The sequence below is a fragment of the Ranitomeya variabilis genome, chromosome 3 (assembly GCF_051348905.1).
Source record: "Ranitomeya variabilis isolate aRanVar5 chromosome 3, aRanVar5.hap1, whole genome shotgun sequence".
In the NCBI taxonomy this organism is placed as follows: domain Eukaryota; kingdom Metazoa; phylum Chordata; class Amphibia; order Anura; family Dendrobatidae; genus Ranitomeya; species Ranitomeya variabilis.
In genome coordinates, this window is record NC_135234.1 from 448,737,489 (window position 1) to 448,757,805 (window position 20,317).

The window sequence follows — 20,317 nt, forward strand, 5'->3', positions numbered from 1 at the left end:
ATGCATGTGAAGCAGGCTTATTTCCTGAGCACGCTCCATACTACTCGTTTTGATTTCTGACGTACATGTTGAAATGTGGTTAGCAAATGGGCCTCGTTCCAATTCCTTTCCTCTGAATGATTTATCAAGAGAGCAGAACAGCATCACTTCCATTGTTGTTTTCTGCTATAACTACCATGGAGTGCAGAATGCTGATCTGATTAACAAAATTATTTATGATTGGTTAATTACAGTGGGGAAAATAAGTATTAGATACACTGCCGATTTTGCAAGTTTTCCCATCTACAAAAAATTAAAAGGTCCGTAATTTTTATCGTAGGAACATTTCAACTGTGAGAGACAGAATTAAAAAAATAAAAAACAGAAAATCACATTGTATGAGTTTGAAATTAAATTGCATTTTATTGCATGACATAAGCATTTGATCACCTACCAACAGCAAGAATTTTGGCTCACGTGTCTTAATCACACCTGTTTGAACCCATTACCTATATAAAAGACACCTGTCAACACAATCAATCACACTCCAACATCTCCACCATGGCCAAGACCAAACACCTGTCTAAGGACACCAGGGACAAAATTGTAGACATGCACAAGGCTGGGATAGGCTACAGGATAATAGGCAAGCAGCTTGGTGAGAAAGCAACAACTGTTAGCACAATTGTTATAAAATGAAGGAAACACAAGATGACTGTCAATCTTCCTCGGTCCGGGGCTCCATTCAAGATCTCTCCTCATGAGGTAAGGATAATTCTGAGAAAGGTCAGGAATCAGCCCAAAACTACATGGGAGAACCTGGTCAATGTCCTGAAGAGAGCTGGAACCAGTCTCAAACATTAACATCAGTAACACACTATGCCATCATGGATTAAAATGCTCCAGGGCACGTAATGTCCCTCTGCTCATGCCAATACATGTCCAGGTCCATTTGAAGTTCACCAATGACCATCTGGATGATCCAGAGAAAGGAAGGGAGAAGGTCATGTGGTCAGATAAGACCAAAATAGAACTTTTTGGTATCAACTCCACTCACCGTGTTTGGAGGGGGAAGAAGGATGACTTCAGCCCTAAGAACACCATCCCAACCGTGAAGCATGGTGGGGAAAACATCATACTTTGGGGGTGCTTTTCTGAAAAGTCTTTCTATTGCATCAAATACTTATTTCATTCAATAAAATGCAAATTCAGTAAGTAAAAATCATACAATGTGATTTTCTGGATTTTTTTTTAAGATTCTGTCTTGTACAATAATTACAGACTTCCATTCTTTGTAGGTAGCAAAACTTGCAAAATCGGAAGTGTATCAAAGGCTTATTTTCCCCACTGTATGTTCTCTGTTGATAATTTCATTAGCGGGTTCCATCTGAATATCATATACTTAAAATTTTAGTCTCTGTTTGACATCCTTTCCAGTAGTGTTCATCTTAATATGCAATAAAAATACAAATATCTGCTGTAAATAGGGAACAGTTCAAATTTACTCAAGGTTTTGGCTATTCGCTGCTGTTCTGGTACATGGATTTAGTATTCAAGAGGGGCTATATGAGAGACCGTGACTGTTGTAGAGGACAGAACCAATAGGCTGAAATTAATGATGCTCAATATTAATATTAACATATTAATTATTAAATTAATGTTAATTCAATCACTTACTATTGAGAAAAATGAAGTATGCTGACTCACTGCTACTGCTAATACATGTTACGATAGCTATTATAACCTGTGTTCTTACCTGTACCAATGAATCAACACTATATACCATATTTTGCGGATTACAAGATGCACCGGTTTATAAGACGCACCCCAAATTTTGGGGAGGAAAATAGGAAAAAAATGTTTTTTTTTAAAAGGTGCATGTTATAACAATAGCTTACCTGGCTGGCGGCAGTGGTGGAGAGAGGTCCCAGGTGGCAAGGTCACTGTTGGCGGTGGAAGGTCACTGCTGGTGGATGTGCTGTGGGCTCCAAACTGGTAGGACGGGCTGTTCAGCAGTGTCAAGAGTTTGGCCATGGCTGTGGGTGCCATGCTGGTATGACGAGGTGATGAGTGGTATGGGGGCTCTACCGACATATTGTGAAAGCCTGGAACCCCGCTCTTGTAACACCCCAGGTTCCTGGTCGTTACAGTGGCATTGCTTTCCTCGCGGGGAGAGTGATGTCATGCTTGGAAGCGAGGAAGGATCCCTATAACAGGTATTCACAAACATGCAACATGTTCTTACTCCAGGCCAGAAGGGGGAGCTCTGATCCAGATTGTGTATGGCTCCCCTATATATATTATGGCTGGAGGGAAAATAGTTAGTTTGTGACTGGGAGTCAGTCTGTGAGAGAGACAGAGGAAGACATTGCAGACAAGAACATCTGCAGCTCCTGTGAGGAAAGCAGGGGCCGTGCAGACCGAGTTCTGCAGCTCCTGGAAAGGAAAGAAAGGATGGAACAGTTTGCAGAGAGCATGAAGGAGGTAGGAGCAAAGGAGAGTGAAGAGCTGGAGAGAAGTTGCGAAGCACATGAAACCGGTGGCCGGAAGACCGAGGTTGTGGGGGTAACTCTATGCCCCATGGCAGAAACCGGCAAACAGCAGATTGCAAGTCAACTGTTCACCATTAACAACCAAAGGCACAGTAACACATAGAGCCCGGGTCGTGATAGAGATCCTGTAAAAACGCTCCAGTTACCCGCCATGCGGGTTAGTGTCCGACCTAAAGGGGGACAGATAGAAAGTGAGGACCTTTTGTGAGGCCTAAGGTAGAAAGAAACTACAAAAGAGCGCTAGAAGGAAGGCTTCCAACCCCACCTGGTTAGGGGGATTCCAGACTCTCTTCCAAGCCAGCTGGACCATGACAAGCAGCTGTGATCCGGTACTCTGGACTGTGGCTGCCTGAATTCTACAGTAAAGAGGTAAAGAGACTGCAACTTTTGTCCTCTGTTTCTTTCAATACCATCTACCATCTCTCCCTACTACATCGGGAGCCCTGAGGACCCAGCTTCGCCTGTGGGAAGCCATACCATCCCTGCTGCCACAACATCACCCCAGAGGACCCCTTTAAGCAGCTTTGTTCACTCCTGACTGAGTACCACAGGTGGCGTCATGAACAAACTTTATTTAAACCCCTTTAAGGACCGTCCCCTTAACATGGGCGCCCAAGGCCACGGACTGAGTCACCACCGCCTTGACACATCCCTTTAAGTACCGGACCCGGTACCGAGTACCCCACAGCCCTGGCGGGCGTTCCATACTTTCCATACTTTCTAATGCTGTGGACTCCGGGAAAATTGCGGCGCATGCGCAATTGAGAGCTCTGGAACCATGATCTCAGGAGATGAAATCTCGGTGCCGACATCTCAATTTGCGCATGTGCCGCCTCCGGCAGCCATTTTCCCAGAGTATACCACATAGAAGACTATGGAAAGTGCGATGCTCTGGGCTTTCACAAAATGTCGGCGGAGCCCCCTCACCACTGAAATCTTGTGGTACCAGTCTGGGGCCCTCAGCCATCGCTTGACTCCTGCCTCTGCCTCCGTCAGAAGCTTCTGGCAGCAGCGACCCTGGGACACTGCTCCACTGCAGCTACAATTTGGATAAGGCGCACCCCATTTCCCCTCCAAATTTTGGTGAAATTTTTTTTTCCTATAATCCAAAAAATACGGTAATTTACTTCTTTTGATACATTAACACATTTACAAATCGTTTACTCCTGTTATCCAGCCCTTATCGAACACAAATATACAATGTACTGTGTCAGAGAGCAGGCTAAATAGCAGCACACAATGAATAATTATATTTACCAAACATAGCACAAGAGTACAATACACAGCACAGGTTACCTTACACTATACATCATACTCCCACCCCACACTATCATTCCAGAATATTACAATAACAAGTCACACAACAAAAAATTACAGTCAGCAAAGAATAGGGTTTATCCACTACTCGGAGAACCCCTTCCCAATCATCATAGTTCCCACATGTAAAATAATAACATATATGCTCCATTCCAGTGATGTTGGCACCTACTCTTCTTGGACCTATATAACATTTTTATGTCACGCGAACCCTGCAGCCAATCTGCGGCTGCTTCCTTCTCACTTCCATCAGCTGTAACTGACATTTGGAGGAAGTCATATAGAAGCAGCACCATCTCACTTCTTCTGGGCATTAAAAACCTACAGAAGAAAAAGTCCTCTTATGACTACTGAAATGTAAATGAATGAATTTTATTGATACAAATATAAATAAAAACAGGTCAAATACAGAGATGCCAAATACCCAGATAGAAAAAGAAAGCACTGAACCGAAACATGTCCAGTTTCAATGACTAGTATCATATACGGCTGCACGTGAAGACTAGACTCTGATGCGACTCAATGTTCAAGTTAGTATATCGATATGTCTATGTGATATCCGACATAGAAAATGTCTGTATCTATCCTGTGCCAGAGTAGATAACTCGCTTAGGGCATAGATCATAACCTGGATTATTATAATCATTAAGAGTAGAATAAGATGTAGCAAGAAATAAAACAAAGATTAGATATGCATATATGCGATTAATATCAACTGAACAAAAATGATTGTATGAATTCACCGTGTCAAAAAACTGTACTTAGAAAATGGTCATTAATTACGTCTTAACGCAGTAAAAGTGATAATCAGGGACCACTACCGCCATTAAAAAGAAGATACCAGGAGGTGCCTGTATCTATCACTAACCTGAACTGTTCCTACCTACCAGTGGAGGTTGGCACCCTGCGCAATGGCACCCCCGCTCACCGTCTACTCTCCCTCCTACCCCTATCCAGCTCTGTAGGGATGGGGAAAGAATAAGGAGAGACAGTAGAATTCAAACTTGTTTGGATAGTAGCTCACAATTATTGTGGGAAAGTAGTATATCGCTTTTTGGTTACTGCCAAATCTTAATCAACAAAGGGTAGTAAATCACATAATGTCATTTTTTTTAACATTCATAACTACACAAGGTGAAGTGGTTTAAATAAATTAAACGTTCAGCACCTGTTCACACTCAGTCTATGTTTGGATGTGACGGTCAGTTTTTTGAAGTTTGTATTCATCATTAGCCTTCTGACTGAGCACTCCGCATTTTAGCCACAGGTGTTTTTAATCCCAGCAGGACCATTACCCCTCCACCGAGATAAAGATTTTAGTCTAACAGAGGATTTATGTTCCCATACAGATGAAGACTTTATTCTAAGTGAGGAAAGGCATTGTTAGGTCCTGGAAACGAGAAATGAATTCTACTGTCTCTCCTTCTTATTCTTTCCCCATCCCTACAGGGGTGGATAGTAGTAGGAGAGACAGTCGACTGTGGGCGGGGGCCCCATTGCGCAGGTGTAGGGTGCCAACCTCCGCTGGTAGGTAGGAACAGTTCAGGTTAGTGATAGATACAGGCACCTCCTGGTATCTTCTTTTTAATGGCGGTAGTGGTTCCTGATTATCACTTTTACTGCGTTAAGACGCAATTAGAGATATTTTTCTAAGTACAGTTTTTTTGACATGGTGAATTTTTGCTGTGATTTTTCTGTACAGATACATTTTTCTAGCTGTGATTGTTTGTTTAGAAATCATTGTATGGTAGTATATTAATGTATCGTGGCAAAATGACCATTAAAGAATAGAGCCTAGAAAAATTCTAATGGACACTCCTTTAAAAATATAACCTATAAGTGACACAAAGTTGGAATCCAACAAGGTAAATAAATATATCAATGTGTTTATTACAAAACACAGTACATTGGCATACAAAATAGTAATGGGTATGACTAATGAAGGCCAATACCTACGGTATGCTGTCATCCACATAGGCTACTATGTAAGATGGCCTTTTTGTGTATATACTCTCTTTACTTGTATTTTCATGATACTATTATTGTGTGAAAACCTGACAGGACTCGCATCCTGTTACATTTTTTTGCCTATAGATATTATACTCTACTCTATCTGCCTAAATAGTTCTATGGACTTAGTATTTTTGTACTGGCCATTCTCCACCTGATTAATTTTTAATACAGTTGCCAGTCTTTTTCTGTCCCACACCTATATACATCATTATTCTTGTTAGTACCTTATACAACTAGTTTGTGGTCAGGGCCGGCTCCAAGTTTTTGTGGGCCCCGGGTGAAAGAGTCTCAGTGGGCCCCTTGAGCACATACCACAATTCATGATGCACAGATATGGCAGAGAAATATAGGTGTAGTTCAATGCCAAGATTTCACTTACTACTTACATTACATGAGTGATATCATAGGGCCAACAGCCCGAAACACCGTGTCTGCGAATTGAGATACTGATTTGGCTATTTATCCTAAGTCATATTGCACGACTCGTTAAAGGGTTGATTGTGACTTGTAGGATGGCTACTTCCAACAGGTGGCGCTATAGAGTTAAGTCCTCTTTTTCTCAGAAGAGGCAATTTGCATATCAATAGTTCAGAAACCGGACACTATAGGACTCCATACATTATTATGGGCACCACATAGTGCTCCATACAGTATATTGAGCCCCATATATTGCTCCATTCAGTATAATGAGCCCCATATAATGCTCCATACAATATATGATGAGCACCATATAATGGTCCACTATATGATGGGCCCCATATAATGCTCCATATATAATGGGCCCCATATAATGCTCCATAGATAATGGGCTCCATATAATGCTCCATATACTGTATACAGGTGCATACAAAATTAGAATATCATCAAAAAGTTAATTTATTTCAGTTCACTACAAAAAGTGAAACTCATATAATTATATAGAATCATTACAAACAGAGTGATCTATTTCAAGTGTTTATTTCTGTTAATGTTGATGATTATGGCTTACAGCCAATGAAATCCCAAAAGTCGTTAACTCAGTAAATTAGAATACTTTGACATCAGCTTGAAAAATAATTTTAAACTCTGAAATGTTGGCCTACTGAAATGTATGTTCAGTAGATGCACTCACTACTTGGTTGGGGCTCCTTTTGCATAAAATACTGCATCAATGCGGCATGGCATGGAGGCGATCAGCCTGTGGCACTGCTGAGGTGTTATGGAAGTCCAGGTTGCTTTGATAGCAGCCTTCAGCTCGTCTGCATTGTGTCTGGTCCAAATAGCAAAAGATAGCGGCTGACAGCACTACCGTGATATATGGATGCACGTCCTAACTCCACAGGATCCAAAGGGAGAATTACATACCAATAGTTTCAAATTGAAGGACAGCATCCAATCCAGGTGAAGATCATAGATATCTTTATTGTGCCATAATGCATTATGGCACAATAAAGATATCTATGATCTTCACCTGGATTGGATGCTGTCCTTCAATTTGAAACTATTTGCATTGTGTCTGGTGTCTCTCATCTTCCTCTTGACAATACCCCTGCTTCACACTAGACCTCAAGAAGCTTGGATTGTGTGCCTCTCCACTCTTCCTCCAGACTCTGGGACCTTGATTTCCAAGGTCTAGTGTGAAGTATCCACAATCAATGATGGTTTGAGGAGCCATGTCATCTGCTGGTATACAGGTCCTTCTCAAAAAATTAGCATATAGTGTTAAATTTCATTATTTACCATAATGTAATGATTACAATTAAACTTTCATATACTATAGATTCATTATCCACCAACTGAAATTTGTCAGGTCTTTTATTGTTTTAATACTGATGATTTTGGCATACAACTCCTGATAACCCAAAAAACCTGTCTCAATAAATTAGCATATTTCACCCGACCAATCAAATAAAAGTGTTTTTTAATACCAAACAAAAAAAACATCAAATAATAATGTTCAGTTATGCACTCAATACTTGGTCGGGAATCCTTTGGCAGAAATGACTGCTTCAATGCGGCGTGGCATGGAGGCAATCAGCCTGTGACACTGCTGAGATGTTATGGAGGCCCAGGATGCTTCAATAGCGGCCTTAAGCTCATCCAGAGTGTTGGGTCTTGCGTCTCTCAACTTTCTCTTCACAATGTCCCACAGATTCTCTATGGGGTTCAGGTCAGGAGAGTTGGCAGGCCAATTGAGCACAGTAATACCATGGTCAGTAAACCATTTACCAGTGGTTTTGGCACTGTGAGCAGGTGCCAGGTCGTGCTGAAAAATGAAATCTTCATCTCCATAAAGCATTTCAGCCGATGGAAGCATGAAGTGCTCCAAAATCTCCTGATAGCTAGCTGCATTGACCCTGCCCTTGATGAAACACAGTGGACCAACACCAGCAGCTGACATGGCACCCCACACCATCACTGACTGTGGGTACTTGACACTGGACTTCAGGCATTTTGGCATTTCCTTCTCCCCAGTCTTCCTCCAGACTCTGGCACCTTGATTTCTGAATGACATGCAAAATTTGCTTTCATCAGAAAAAAGTACTTGGGACCACTTAGCAACAGTCCAGTGCTGCTTCTCTGTAGCCCAGGTCAGGCGCTTCTGCCGCTGTTTATGGTTCAAAAGTGGCTTTACCTGGAGAATGCGGCACCTGTAGCCCATTTCCTGCACACGCCTGTGCACGGTGGCTCTGGATGTTTCCACACCAGACTCAGTCCACTGCTTCCTCAGGTTCCAGTCACCTCTTCTCGTTGTACAGCGTTTTCTGCCACATTGTTTCCTTCCAACAGACTTACCATTGAGGTGCCTTGATACAGCACTCTGGGAACAGCCTATTTGTTGAGAAATTTCTTTCTGGGTCTTACCCTCTTGCTTGAGGGTGTCAATGATGGCCTTCTTGACATCTGTCAGGTCGCTAGTCTTACCCATGATGGGGGTTTTGAGTAATGAACCAGGCAGGGAGTTTTTAAAAGCCTCAGGTATCTTTTGCATGTGTTTAGAGTTAATTAGTTGATTCAGAAGATTAGGGTAATAGGTCATTTAGAGAACCTTTTCTTGATATGCTAATTTATTGAGACAGGTTTTTTGGGTTATCAGGAGTTGTATGCCAAAATCATCAGTATTAAAACAATAAAAGACCTGACAAATTTCAGTTGGTGGATAATGAATCTATAATATATGAAAGTTTAATTGTAATCATTACATTATGGTAAATAATGAAATTTAACACTATATGCTAATTTTTTGAGAAGGACCTGTAGGTCCACTGTGTTTTATCAAGACTAAAGTCAGCACAGCCATCTACCAGGACATTTTAGAGCACTTCATGCTTCCCTCTGCCGACAAGCTTATTGTAGATGGAAATTTCATTCTCCAGCAGGACTTGGCACCTGTCCACACTGCCAAAAGTACCAATACATGGTTTAAAAAACAACAGTATCACTGTGCTTGATTGGCCAGCAAACTCGTCTGACCTTAACCCCATAGAGAATCTATGAGGTATTGTCAAGAAGAAGATGAGAGACACCAAACCCAACAATGCAGACGTTCAGTGGCATATGATACTAATCATTGAAACTTTATCCCAGACACGCTTTGGTTCAGTCTTTTCTTTTTCTATCTGGGTATTGGTATCTCTGTATTTTACATGTTTATTTATATTTGTATCAATAAAATTCATTCATTTAAATTTCAGTTGTTGTTGAAGGACCTGTTCTTCTATAAGTTATTGTTGCTATTAAGGGACTCCGTATTATTGCCTATGGGCATCATAGGTTCATATTATTAACGGTGTTAGTTTGTTAGAAGGAAATTAGAGGAAATCGGACGCTGATTGACTGCAGTGCTCACATAATAATATCACACAAGCACAGGGAGATTAAGCGCTTACAAGGGGTAAATTGTCCTCATTGGAGATCAGCATACATGCTTTAATTTTATATGGGGTCTAAGGGGTAGCGTTTCTCCTTATGGAGAGTGACATACCAGCTGACTTGTCAAGGTAAAGAGGCCTATTCGCCGTGCAATGCTCCTCTGGGAAATTAAATATTCAAATTGCCTCTTCTGAGAAAAAGAGGACCTGAACCAGGACCTGTACTTGAGACCCGCATTATATGGACCAGCTTCAGTGTCTGAACCAACTCCAATATCTGTTCCATCAGAATCCAGTCCTGCCTTGGACTCCGAGTCTGTGTATACTATCCTGTCTTTTGGGGTCAGCTGTTGAGGCATCTGGCATCCTCCTGTGGCTCAAGTTTAACTCCACCATCAGGGGCTCTAGTGAAAACCCAGGTGTTATGCTCCTTCAGACTCTCCCCAACCGGTGGCGCAGTGAGTCCACGATCCACCAACATGACAGTTACCTTGGACAGTAACAGGTTTTGCACCAAGTTGTGCACATCTGTCCAGGATGTGCACAAATGATAAGTTGTTTCCAAAGTGTGTGTTCCACCACATATTGTAGGTTTCTCTAAGTTCCCCAATGATAATCGAGAATGGTGTGCAAAACAGCAGCTTAAAGAATCAGTGTTAAAATATACTATGTAGAAGTAGAACTGTCAAGCTAAGAGACTGTTCCCGTTTCTGTGTAAACACAAAGCTATGTGCCCTTAGTATTGACATGTAACCACCAAAACTACATCAGGTCTGTTGTGTAGCCATGAAGCTAGTACCTGCACGAGAGACACTAACCACTATGCTTAGCTGCAAAAACTGGATATATCTGTTTCAAATTAACCCTGTATTGTATGTGTTCATCACTGGCCATGATTCAGCTAGGAGACTTGCTTGGTGTCAAAGTGCTACACATAAGTTCTAACCCACTTGTAATGATAAGCCTTTTGTAACACCTAGTCAACATCCACCACACATGTTAAAGTGATTCTAAAAAAAGGACCATACAATTAGGGTTGAGGGATGGAGTGGGCTCAAGATCTGAACCCCATCAGCAGTGGGTGCCTTCACAACAATACAGCAAAAATTCTGCTGCACTGTCACAGTAGGAGCTAGTACTAATAGTGTCCATGTAGGTATCTAGATACCACAATCAGGGTGCCGATGGTTGCCACTTACCATCCACTGTCCTCAGTCAGTCTCTGTGCCCTACTGTAAAGCTCTCAGGATGGCTGAGCAGAACAAGTTTAGAAATGAGCACGCAACAGGACTGAAGGGAAGAAAAAAAGCCCGTTCTGAGGACAGCGTGAACAACAGAAAATTGCATGGTCATACAGGGATGATGGACAGATTTTTGTGAATGTTACGTTTCAAATATACATTGTATATTAACAATTTTTTAAAAAATATACATTGTATATAAACAAATTAAAAAAAAATACATTGTATATAAATGTAGCTATGTGTTTTTTGTTGAGACAAAAATATCACTTACAGATCATGCAGTCTGAGCATTATATTATAAACTGTAGTATAGTGCATGGTATGCAATGCTTTATTTAAATTTTCTTCTCCTACAGGTGTGAAAACTAATGGAATGGTACAGGCAGTATTTTTGGCTCCTGGTTTTTGGAGGCATTATCCTTGTCATAGCCATCATCAGCTTTGTTATGGTTTGCTTGTGTAGAACTCAGCTTTCAAGAAGTAAGTTAACAATCTGGGAAAAATTGAAAATGTAGTTTGTCTTAGGTTGAGTTGGCCATCCCATGTGTTAAAGCTTAACTTCCATTTACACCAATGCAATTGTACTGCTGTTTCAGCCAAACTAAAATACAGTTTTACACCACAATCTAGTCTGAAGAAGGGTACATGTAACACAAAGGGAAATTTGTGTTGTAAAAAAAAAGCACCAATCAAACCATAAAACATTCACAACATTTAGGCTGTACCAAATGTCTGACTAAACACAAGTAAAGCAGTGTAAAAAAAAGATATAATTCTAAATAAATCAACAAAAAACTATCTGGGTCAAACATTGCACCTTTCTGGCTGCAACAAGTTGTGGGGTGGGATGGGGTCTGGTCCCAGAGTTGGGATGGAAACACTCAACAATATATCCCCCCCCCCAGAATGTTTCCAACCACCTAATCGAACTTACAGTACTGTAGGACTATATAAGCCACCTGTGTGGAGCTACTATATATGTATATATGAGTTCATATTACAAACAAACCCTCTGTGCAATAAGACTCCACAGTCATGTGCTATCTGCCATAAGACTGTTAGAAGGTTTGTCCAGGACTTTCCGAATACATTGATAACTTATTCTAAAGATAGTTCGTCAATAACCAAAACCCAGCACCCGGAATAATCAGCTGCTTGTGTATACCCTACTGCAGCATAAGCTCCAGTGTACTACAGAGGCGGAAGACAACACAAATAGAAACCAGTCAATAATTTTGCGGGGAATTAAATTCATCTTGAATTTTACAAAAATCTTCATTGACCAAAATGTGGATTTTTTGCAATTCGCTTCTGCGCAGATTTAGCAAAATGGAGGCCACTGGATGGCATTTTTGGAATTTTAAAGTACCATCAAAAGGTAAAAAAATAAAACAATCCTTATACTTCTCACCTTTCCAGCCCTTCTGCTACTCATCACCATCTATCCAGTCATAGCCGCATTTTCTGATCCCCCACCGATCACAACGGAATAACCAAGTCTCTCCTCAACTGGGACTTCTCGAATCAAATTTCCTGGGGAAAAACGCGCAAACAAGCACATTTTTTAATCTGCTCATTTTCAGTTGGGTAGAATCCTTTCTTGGAATCCACAACTTAGTTCCTGCAGTAATCCTACAGTCATCTGTACTTTCTTCTTCATGTATTACTGTCTGTAGATTAAAGGGGTTGTCAAGGACTTAAACACTGATTGGATAGGTTATCAATATCAGATCGCTAAGGGTCCATGATCCGGAACTTCCATTAATTATCTGTTTACAGCTTAAACTGCAAACAGCATATATTAATAATCCATTATAAGGATAGTTTAGCAATGTAAAAGTACATTACAACCCCTGTAATACACATATAGTGTAGCAGGAAGAGAAAAGGACACATGAATGCAGCATTATTTAATATATAGTTTGTATAATAAAATCACAAATTCCCTGGTGAACTGCCGAATCCCCTTTTTGCCAGCTGATAATACTAGGGAATGTTTACTGGCAAATATGATCCTTCAGCTATGTTAGAAAAAGCAGGGTTTTTTTTAATTTATGCTGCATGAGATTTCTAGTGTGACATCAATATGACAGTACCATTCAACATTAAAAAATATCAATCAACATATTTTTAATGCTTATTTGTAATATTTTATAAAATGACATAATTAAAGCATCATTCAAATTCTGAATTGTTATTTTTCTTATTCTTCAAGGAATAACATTGCGACTTCAAAGGACTGCAAAACAAGAGAAAAAACAGACACACGCCCAAAATGTATCAGTTATAGCAGAGTGAGTTATTGTGTAACCGTATGGCTTCTGACTACTGAGGTGTCAAAAGTTGGTGCATTGAGTCACGTTTTTCACAGATTGAACAGGTACCGAGGGCCGCCATCAGGGTATTGCTGCCCTTACTGGCGTATGGAGCCCGGGGAGGAGGGGACCCGGTACAAGGGGGAAAATTCGGCCGTTCGCAAAGTACCGTAACTGAACATGCGTCCTCGGACACATGTTCAGTTGCAATCTATTGCTGTGCAGGACCTGCTTCCTTCACTGCAATAGGAGCAGCCAGCCAATCATCGGCACACACATCGCCTGTGTATGACATCACTGTCGTGCATCAGCGTGTCCTTACCTCAAATGGTTGAGGAAGGGAACGCCACTGGACTGTGACCAGGTATGGATAAAGTTCGTTTTTTTGTACTGAAATCCGTAATATGGGGAGACATATGGGGTGGGGCAGGATGGAGACATATGGGGGAGCAGGAGGGGGACATATGGGAGAGTAGGATGAAGGGACTTATATGGGGGCAGGATGGAGAAATATGGGGCCAGGATGAGAGGACATATATGGGGCAGGATGGAGACATATGGGGCCACTATGAGAGGACATATATGGGGGCAGGATGGCGACACTTGGGGCCAGGATGAGACATCATATATGGGGCAAGGATGGGAGGACATATGGGGCCAGGATGTGAAAACATATGAGGGAGGATGGAGACACATGGCACCATGGTGGGAGGGCGTATGTAGCAAGATGGAGACACATGGGACCAGGAATGAGACATGTATATCAGGATGGGGGAAAAAAATAAAAGGTGCTAGGATGTAGGACATTATTTCTATAGTGGCTAATTAAAGGATATTATTACTGCTGTGATGTATTTTATTTTTGAGGATACTGTTTTCAGTGTGCGGGGGGGGGGGGGGGAGTCCTGTTACTGTGCAGGGCAACACTGTCGCTTTTTTTCTTCATCTGGCATAGTGTAGAAGTTGGGGAAAAATTGGGGAATGTGCTCTAGATAACGGTGTTATTTTCTGCAGAGATGAGTCCTTGCTGGAAGAAGTGATGGCGGTCTGCACTGGATGATGAAGCAAATTGAAAAATAATACCTTCAACTATAGCCATCACTGGTAAGTCAGCGAGTTATCTGTACATGTACACTATACACTATGAAGTATTTACAGAGCTCCTGTGTATAATATCACCGGTGATCCTTGTATTACCGGTGCATTGACACTATATACAGAGCTCTTGTGTATAATGTCATTGGTGATCACTGTATTACCTGAACACTATATACAGAGCTCCTGTGTATAATGTCACTGGTGATCTCTGTATTACCTGTATACTATACACTATATACAGAGCTCCTGTGTATAATGCACTGGTGATCACTGTATTACATGTACACTGACACCATATACAGAGCTCCTGTGTATAATGTCACTGGTAATCACTATATTACCTGTACAATATATACTATATACAGAGCTCCTGTGTATAAAGTCACTTGTAGTCATTGAATTACCTTTACACTGACATGTATAATGTCACTGGTGACTTAGTGTGTTACATGTACACTGACACTATACACTGTATACTATTCACAGAGCTCCTGTGTATAATGGCACTTATGGTAATATCCGTATTGTGTGTTTTTTTTTGTTATTAATGACCACTATTGTAGCATTCGTTCACTATGTGGTGGTCATGGTGTGGTGCTATTTGTCCCTTGTATGTGGTATTATAGGTCATTATGTGGTGGTAATTTGGGGTCTGGTCATGGTGTGGTGCTATTTGTCCCTTGTATGTGGTATTATTTGGTTACTATGTGGTCGTAATATATGGTGTAGTGATATTTGTTCTCTGTATGTGGTATTATCCGGTCACTATATGGTGGTAATATATAGTCTGGTCATGGTGTGATAGTATTTCTCCCTTTTATGTGGTATTATTCGATCAATATGTGGTGGTAATATGTGGTCTGATCATTGTGTGGTGGTATTTGTTTCTTTTATGTGGTACTAATTGGCCCGTGCAAAATTTTCACACATTGGTTGTCAGGGGCGCAGGCAATTTCAGGAAAATCAAGCTGGTCAAATGTAAATGTATTTAATGAGATGATGAACACAGAGAGGTATGTGTGTCACTGACATATATACAGTATATGTTTTCATGAATATTTGAGCGCATGGATCGATTATATGTCAATTTTGCAAGCCGGCAAGAAAATCTCGCCATACAGATGTCATACGGATGTCACACGGATGCTTACATGCGAGAAAATTGCATCCTCGCACTGCACACGGATGGCATAAGGATCATTGTTCAGGGAACATTTCTGCGATTCTCGTCCGTGTAAAACGGACAGATTTTATTATACATTGTGTGTGACTCCAGCCTAAAGTAGATCCCCCAACATTAAACATAATGGTATTTTACTTACTGATCAGAAGGGGTCTGATTGTCAGGACCTGGCAAAAGAACAGGGGCAGCAGCATTTTTTTCCCCTCCATAGCAGCACTGCCATCTATCTGCAGTGTAGGTAAGTGCAACACAGCCCTATGTATGTGAACGGAGCAGCTCTCTGTACAGCAGTGCCACTTTGACAGTAAAAATTATGAAGGAGAATTGACCCCATAACTGAGCGTATTTACACCATTGTATAATAATTGGGAATATTCCTTAAAAAAAAAAAGTAATATCTGCAGATTGTCTTACCTTTTTTTCCCGCCGGTTGGATTTTTTTTTCCAATTTTTGCAAGGTTGTTTCCACCAATCTCTCCAATCGGGAAACAATGTACAGTCTGAGTTATGCCAACGCTGCAGTTTTGTTTACTTGGAACCAGAGGTGACTCCAGGTCACCAATAAGCTGCAACCTTAGAAGGAATATAGAGTTTCAATGACTGTCCAATAATACGGAAAATCTGATGGTTCAGAAGCTGTCCGGTCCCTTTTAGGCTGCATTCATTTATATCTTCAGTTTTAAACTAAAGTCTTAAACAGGTAAAGTTTTACTTTTATTCTACTTCCACATATGTAGCAAATATTTTGTATGTACCTGCCTGAAATCAGCTGGGCAAGCTGGAAAGCCCCCAAGGCAAATGTTAGGATTTGTTTAATCTTTGTGGCATTGTGCTTTGGGGTAGTTTGGTGCCACCTGCAGGTCATTTTTCCTTACTGCAGGTTTATGAAAATTAATGTTTAAAGTGTATTTTGTGATCACATCGTGGATGAGTGGTTTATTTGGCTACTTTCTTGCTGAAGGGGGCAAGTTTACCTTTCAAATGGTGTATCATTTGTGTGTGTGGGTGCAGTATGAACGGAGATACAAAGTAATCACCGAAAAAGAGTGTTTTGAAATAATATAGAAGGATTATTCGGTCACTATGTGGTGGTAATATGTGGTCTAGTCATGGTGCGACAGTATTTGTTCCTTGTATGTGGAATTATTCGGTTACTATGTGGTGGTAATATATGGTCTGGTCATGGTGTGACTGTAATTGTTCCTTGTATGTGGTATTATTCGGTCAGTATGTGGTGGCAATAGGTGGTCCGGCCATGATGTGATGGTATTTGTGCCTTGTATGGGGAATTATTTGGTTACTATGTGATGGCAACATGTGGTCTGGTTATGGTGTGACGGTAATTGTTCCTTGTATGTGGTATTATTCGGTCACTATGTGGTGGTAATATGTGGTCCGGCCATGGTGTGACGGTATTTGTCCTTTGTATATGGGATTATTGGTCATTTAAAAAAAATGCATGCGACACATTCCCTTAAAGAAAGATAAATAAAAATATGCCTAAAAAGTGTAGTGTGTATTATAACAAATATTTAATAGGTTAGAGTAGAGTAGGGCCTGGCCAAAAGAGTCTACCTTGTCGTGGTGGCAGGCTTAAAAATCTTTTGGCCAAAACAAAATCTGATGGCTATGTATGTGATATGGTGTTAAATGGGAACTGTTAATGTGTGATTGATTAGGATGTGGTGCAGAAGTGGAATTTTTACAAAAGTGGGCAGCTGGACTGTGGAAGGTTCGAGGTGCTTCACAGAATTTTATAAACTTGATCTATGAAAAAAAAAAAATATTTCCCACAAAAATATTGTTTTAGCCCCAAATTTTTGATTTTCACAAGTGTAAAAGAAGAAATTGCACAACAAATTTTGGGGTCCATTTCCTACTGAGTACATAGATACCCCTTATGTGGTTGAAAACTACCTTTGACGCACAGTGCAAAGCTTTGAAGGGAAGAATTGGAGATCAGATTTTGCTGGAATGGTTTGCGGCTGGCATGTCACATTGGCAGAGCCCCTGAGGTACCAGAACACCAGAAACCCCACGTACATGACCTAATTTTACAAACTCGACCCCCAAAGAATTCATCTAAAGGGTGAAGTGATCATATTGACCCCACATATGCGTCTCAGAATTTTATACCATTTGGCAATGAAGAAAGAATAATTACATTTTGACCACCAAAATGTTGTTTTAGTCCCAAGTTTTTATTTTTTCTAAGGGCTAATAGGGAAAAATGGACCTCACATTATTGTAAAAATGTCACCTGAGTGCACCAATACCCTTCATGTAATCAGGAAATACTTTTCAGGCACAGTACAAAGCTCAGAAGGGAAGGAGCGCCATATTATAGTGCAGATTTTACTGTTATGGATTGCAGGTGCCAAGACCCATTGATAGAACCCTAGAGGTGCTAGAATAGCAGAACCACCCATAAGTTACCCCATTTTACAAACTACACCTCTCAATGAATTTATCAAGGGGTACAGTGATCATATTGTCACGACAGGTGTAATACAGATTTTTATACCATTGGCCAGTGAAGAAAAAAATAATTAAATTTTTACCGCCCAAATTTTGTTTAACCCTGCTGTTCTGTTAGGTCAAAAATGACCGTTTTTGAAATTCTATAATGTTATAAAAATTCAGCGTGTGATTCTGAGACTTGAGGCTCCCTGACTTTTCGTCATTAGGGGGGTACTCTCTGTGGGAATTTTTTTTTTTTTTAATTTTTGTTTACTTTATTTGGTACAATTTTTTTTACACTTGTACTGTTCGGTCAAAAATGACCGATAGGCCTTTATTCAGCTCTCCAGACAATTTTTGACAAAAATAAAGGTGCTATCACCTCATTTTGAACTATATATTGCATCTACTACTATTTATCAATGTATCTGACTACTTTTGGTCAGAACAGATTTACACATACCAACATTTTCAAGTTGCGATACAGCCGACGGATTCGCTTCCAGTATAGCTATGCGCAATTTATTTCACTGGTTTTTATTTACCCTGCTGTTCATATAGATCTAGTTCCATTCAGTTGTCAACATTTCATATTGTAAATCATGATTTTCTGATTTTCCATGTGTTTGCTGGTTGTACAGTATTACACTGTACATAAATGTTAATTTATTTGATTAAAAAAATAAAAGTTTTTGATTTAATTTTTCATCTGATTATTGAAAACCATGTTCACATACAGTAAAACAATGCAACAGGTAATCAAATAACACTTGAATTAGGTACAAATCACAACTTTGTTAGGTCCGGTCAAAAATGACCGGGAACAGTATAAGTGTATAAAAAACAACGTTTTTTGGCATTTTATAGAGAAAAAAGCTTTTTTTTTTTTTGCCTTTGAAAAAAGTATAGCTACATAATGTTTGATATTATTACTTATAGTTAACATTTAGATCAAGATTTTTTTTTTATCTGCAAAAATAATCAATTTTTACAAAAATCGAAAAAATACCATGTTCCCTTTTGGATATAAAAAAAATATAAAACAAGCTTTGTATTTATTTTTTTTTCTGGTATTTGAACAACCATCTTCACAAGCAATATAATAGTGCAAAAACTGTTTAAAAAAACCACTTAGATTAGCTAAAAATGATTATTTTATAAGGACGGTCAAAAATGACCGGGAACAGTACAAGTGTATGTGAAATCTAAACAGAACAGCAGGGTTAAGGCCCATATTTTACATTTTCACGGTGAAGTGGGTAAAAATGGAACCAAAATTTGTGCCACAATTTCTGCTCAACATGAAAATAACCAATATGTGGCTGTAAAATACTGCTAAGCCATAGGGCAGGACTTGAGAAGGATGGAGCGCTATTTAACTCCTGGAGCACAGATTTTCCTAGAATAGTTTGCGGACTCCATATACAGAGCCCCTAAGTGCTAGAAGAGCAGAATCGCCCCCCTCAAGAGACCCCATTTTTGGAAATTATACCCCTTTGGCAATTTATCTACAGGTGTAGTGACGATTTTGACTCCATGGGTGTTTTCCAGAAACAGGCAGCAGTGGATGTTGCTGAGTGAAAATTGCAAACTGCAGTTGTAGTCCTCAGTACATTGTAGTCCCCAGTAGATTGTAATGTCGAGTATGTTGTAGTGCCTAGCTCATGCTTCCGGAGACACACACCATAAATTAGGCGAGCTCTCATCGCTACAGAAATGCCAAACATGTGGACAATGGATGTGGTTTAGGCACACTGGGGCTCAGAAGAGAAAGGGGAATTTGGATTTGGGTGAGCAGAATTTACTGAATCTCTTTTGTGGGGTGAGAAGCCGCATAGCTTTTCCATAGCTTTTGTACTACCAGTAACGTGGAAGCAGGGTTGGACTGGGGTGTCTGGGGCCCACAGGGCGAATGGACTCTAGGGGCCCACCCTACAGCTAGAAGCAAATATCTGTAAGTCGTTATCCCCAACCTGCACATCTACTGTGCGCCACCATTTCTGGGATGTACAATTACGGCAGTTTACATTAAAGGGGTTCTTTGGTTAAAACAAGTTATCACCGATTCATGGGCTCCACAGGACAGGTGATCGCTTAGGTCTGACCATTAGAAACTGCACCTATCAGAAGAATGGGGAAGTTTTATCCCTGACAGGACACTTATCCCCATTTTAAATGGAGCGGCAGGTGGGATGTCTGACCCCAGCTCCATTCATTCTCTTTGAGGCTTCCTGAAAAAAATAAGTGCAGCCACTGAGGGAATGAATAGATCAGTGGTCAAGTGGAAATGCCACTCCAGTCTAAT

At 40.4% G+C, this 20,317-nt stretch overlaps 1 protein-coding gene across 3 annotated transcripts in view; it reads left to right on the top strand.

The window, feature by feature from the left end:
* The window catches only part of LOC143818300 (uncharacterized), a 113,046-nt gene that overhangs the window by 18,084 nt on the left and 74,645 nt on the right, over positions 1-20,317 (top strand). For all 3 annotated transcript variants that reach the window (XM_077299649.1, XM_077299651.1, XM_077299650.1), the window contains 2 exons: positions 11,313-11,436; positions 13,172-13,250. In XM_077299649.1, the coding sequence (XP_077155764.1) occupies positions 11,325-11,436; positions 13,172-13,250 (191 nt within the window). In that variant the 5' untranslated portion in view covers positions 11,313-11,324. The remainder of the gene's footprint in view (positions 1-11,312; positions 11,437-13,171; positions 13,251-20,317) is intronic.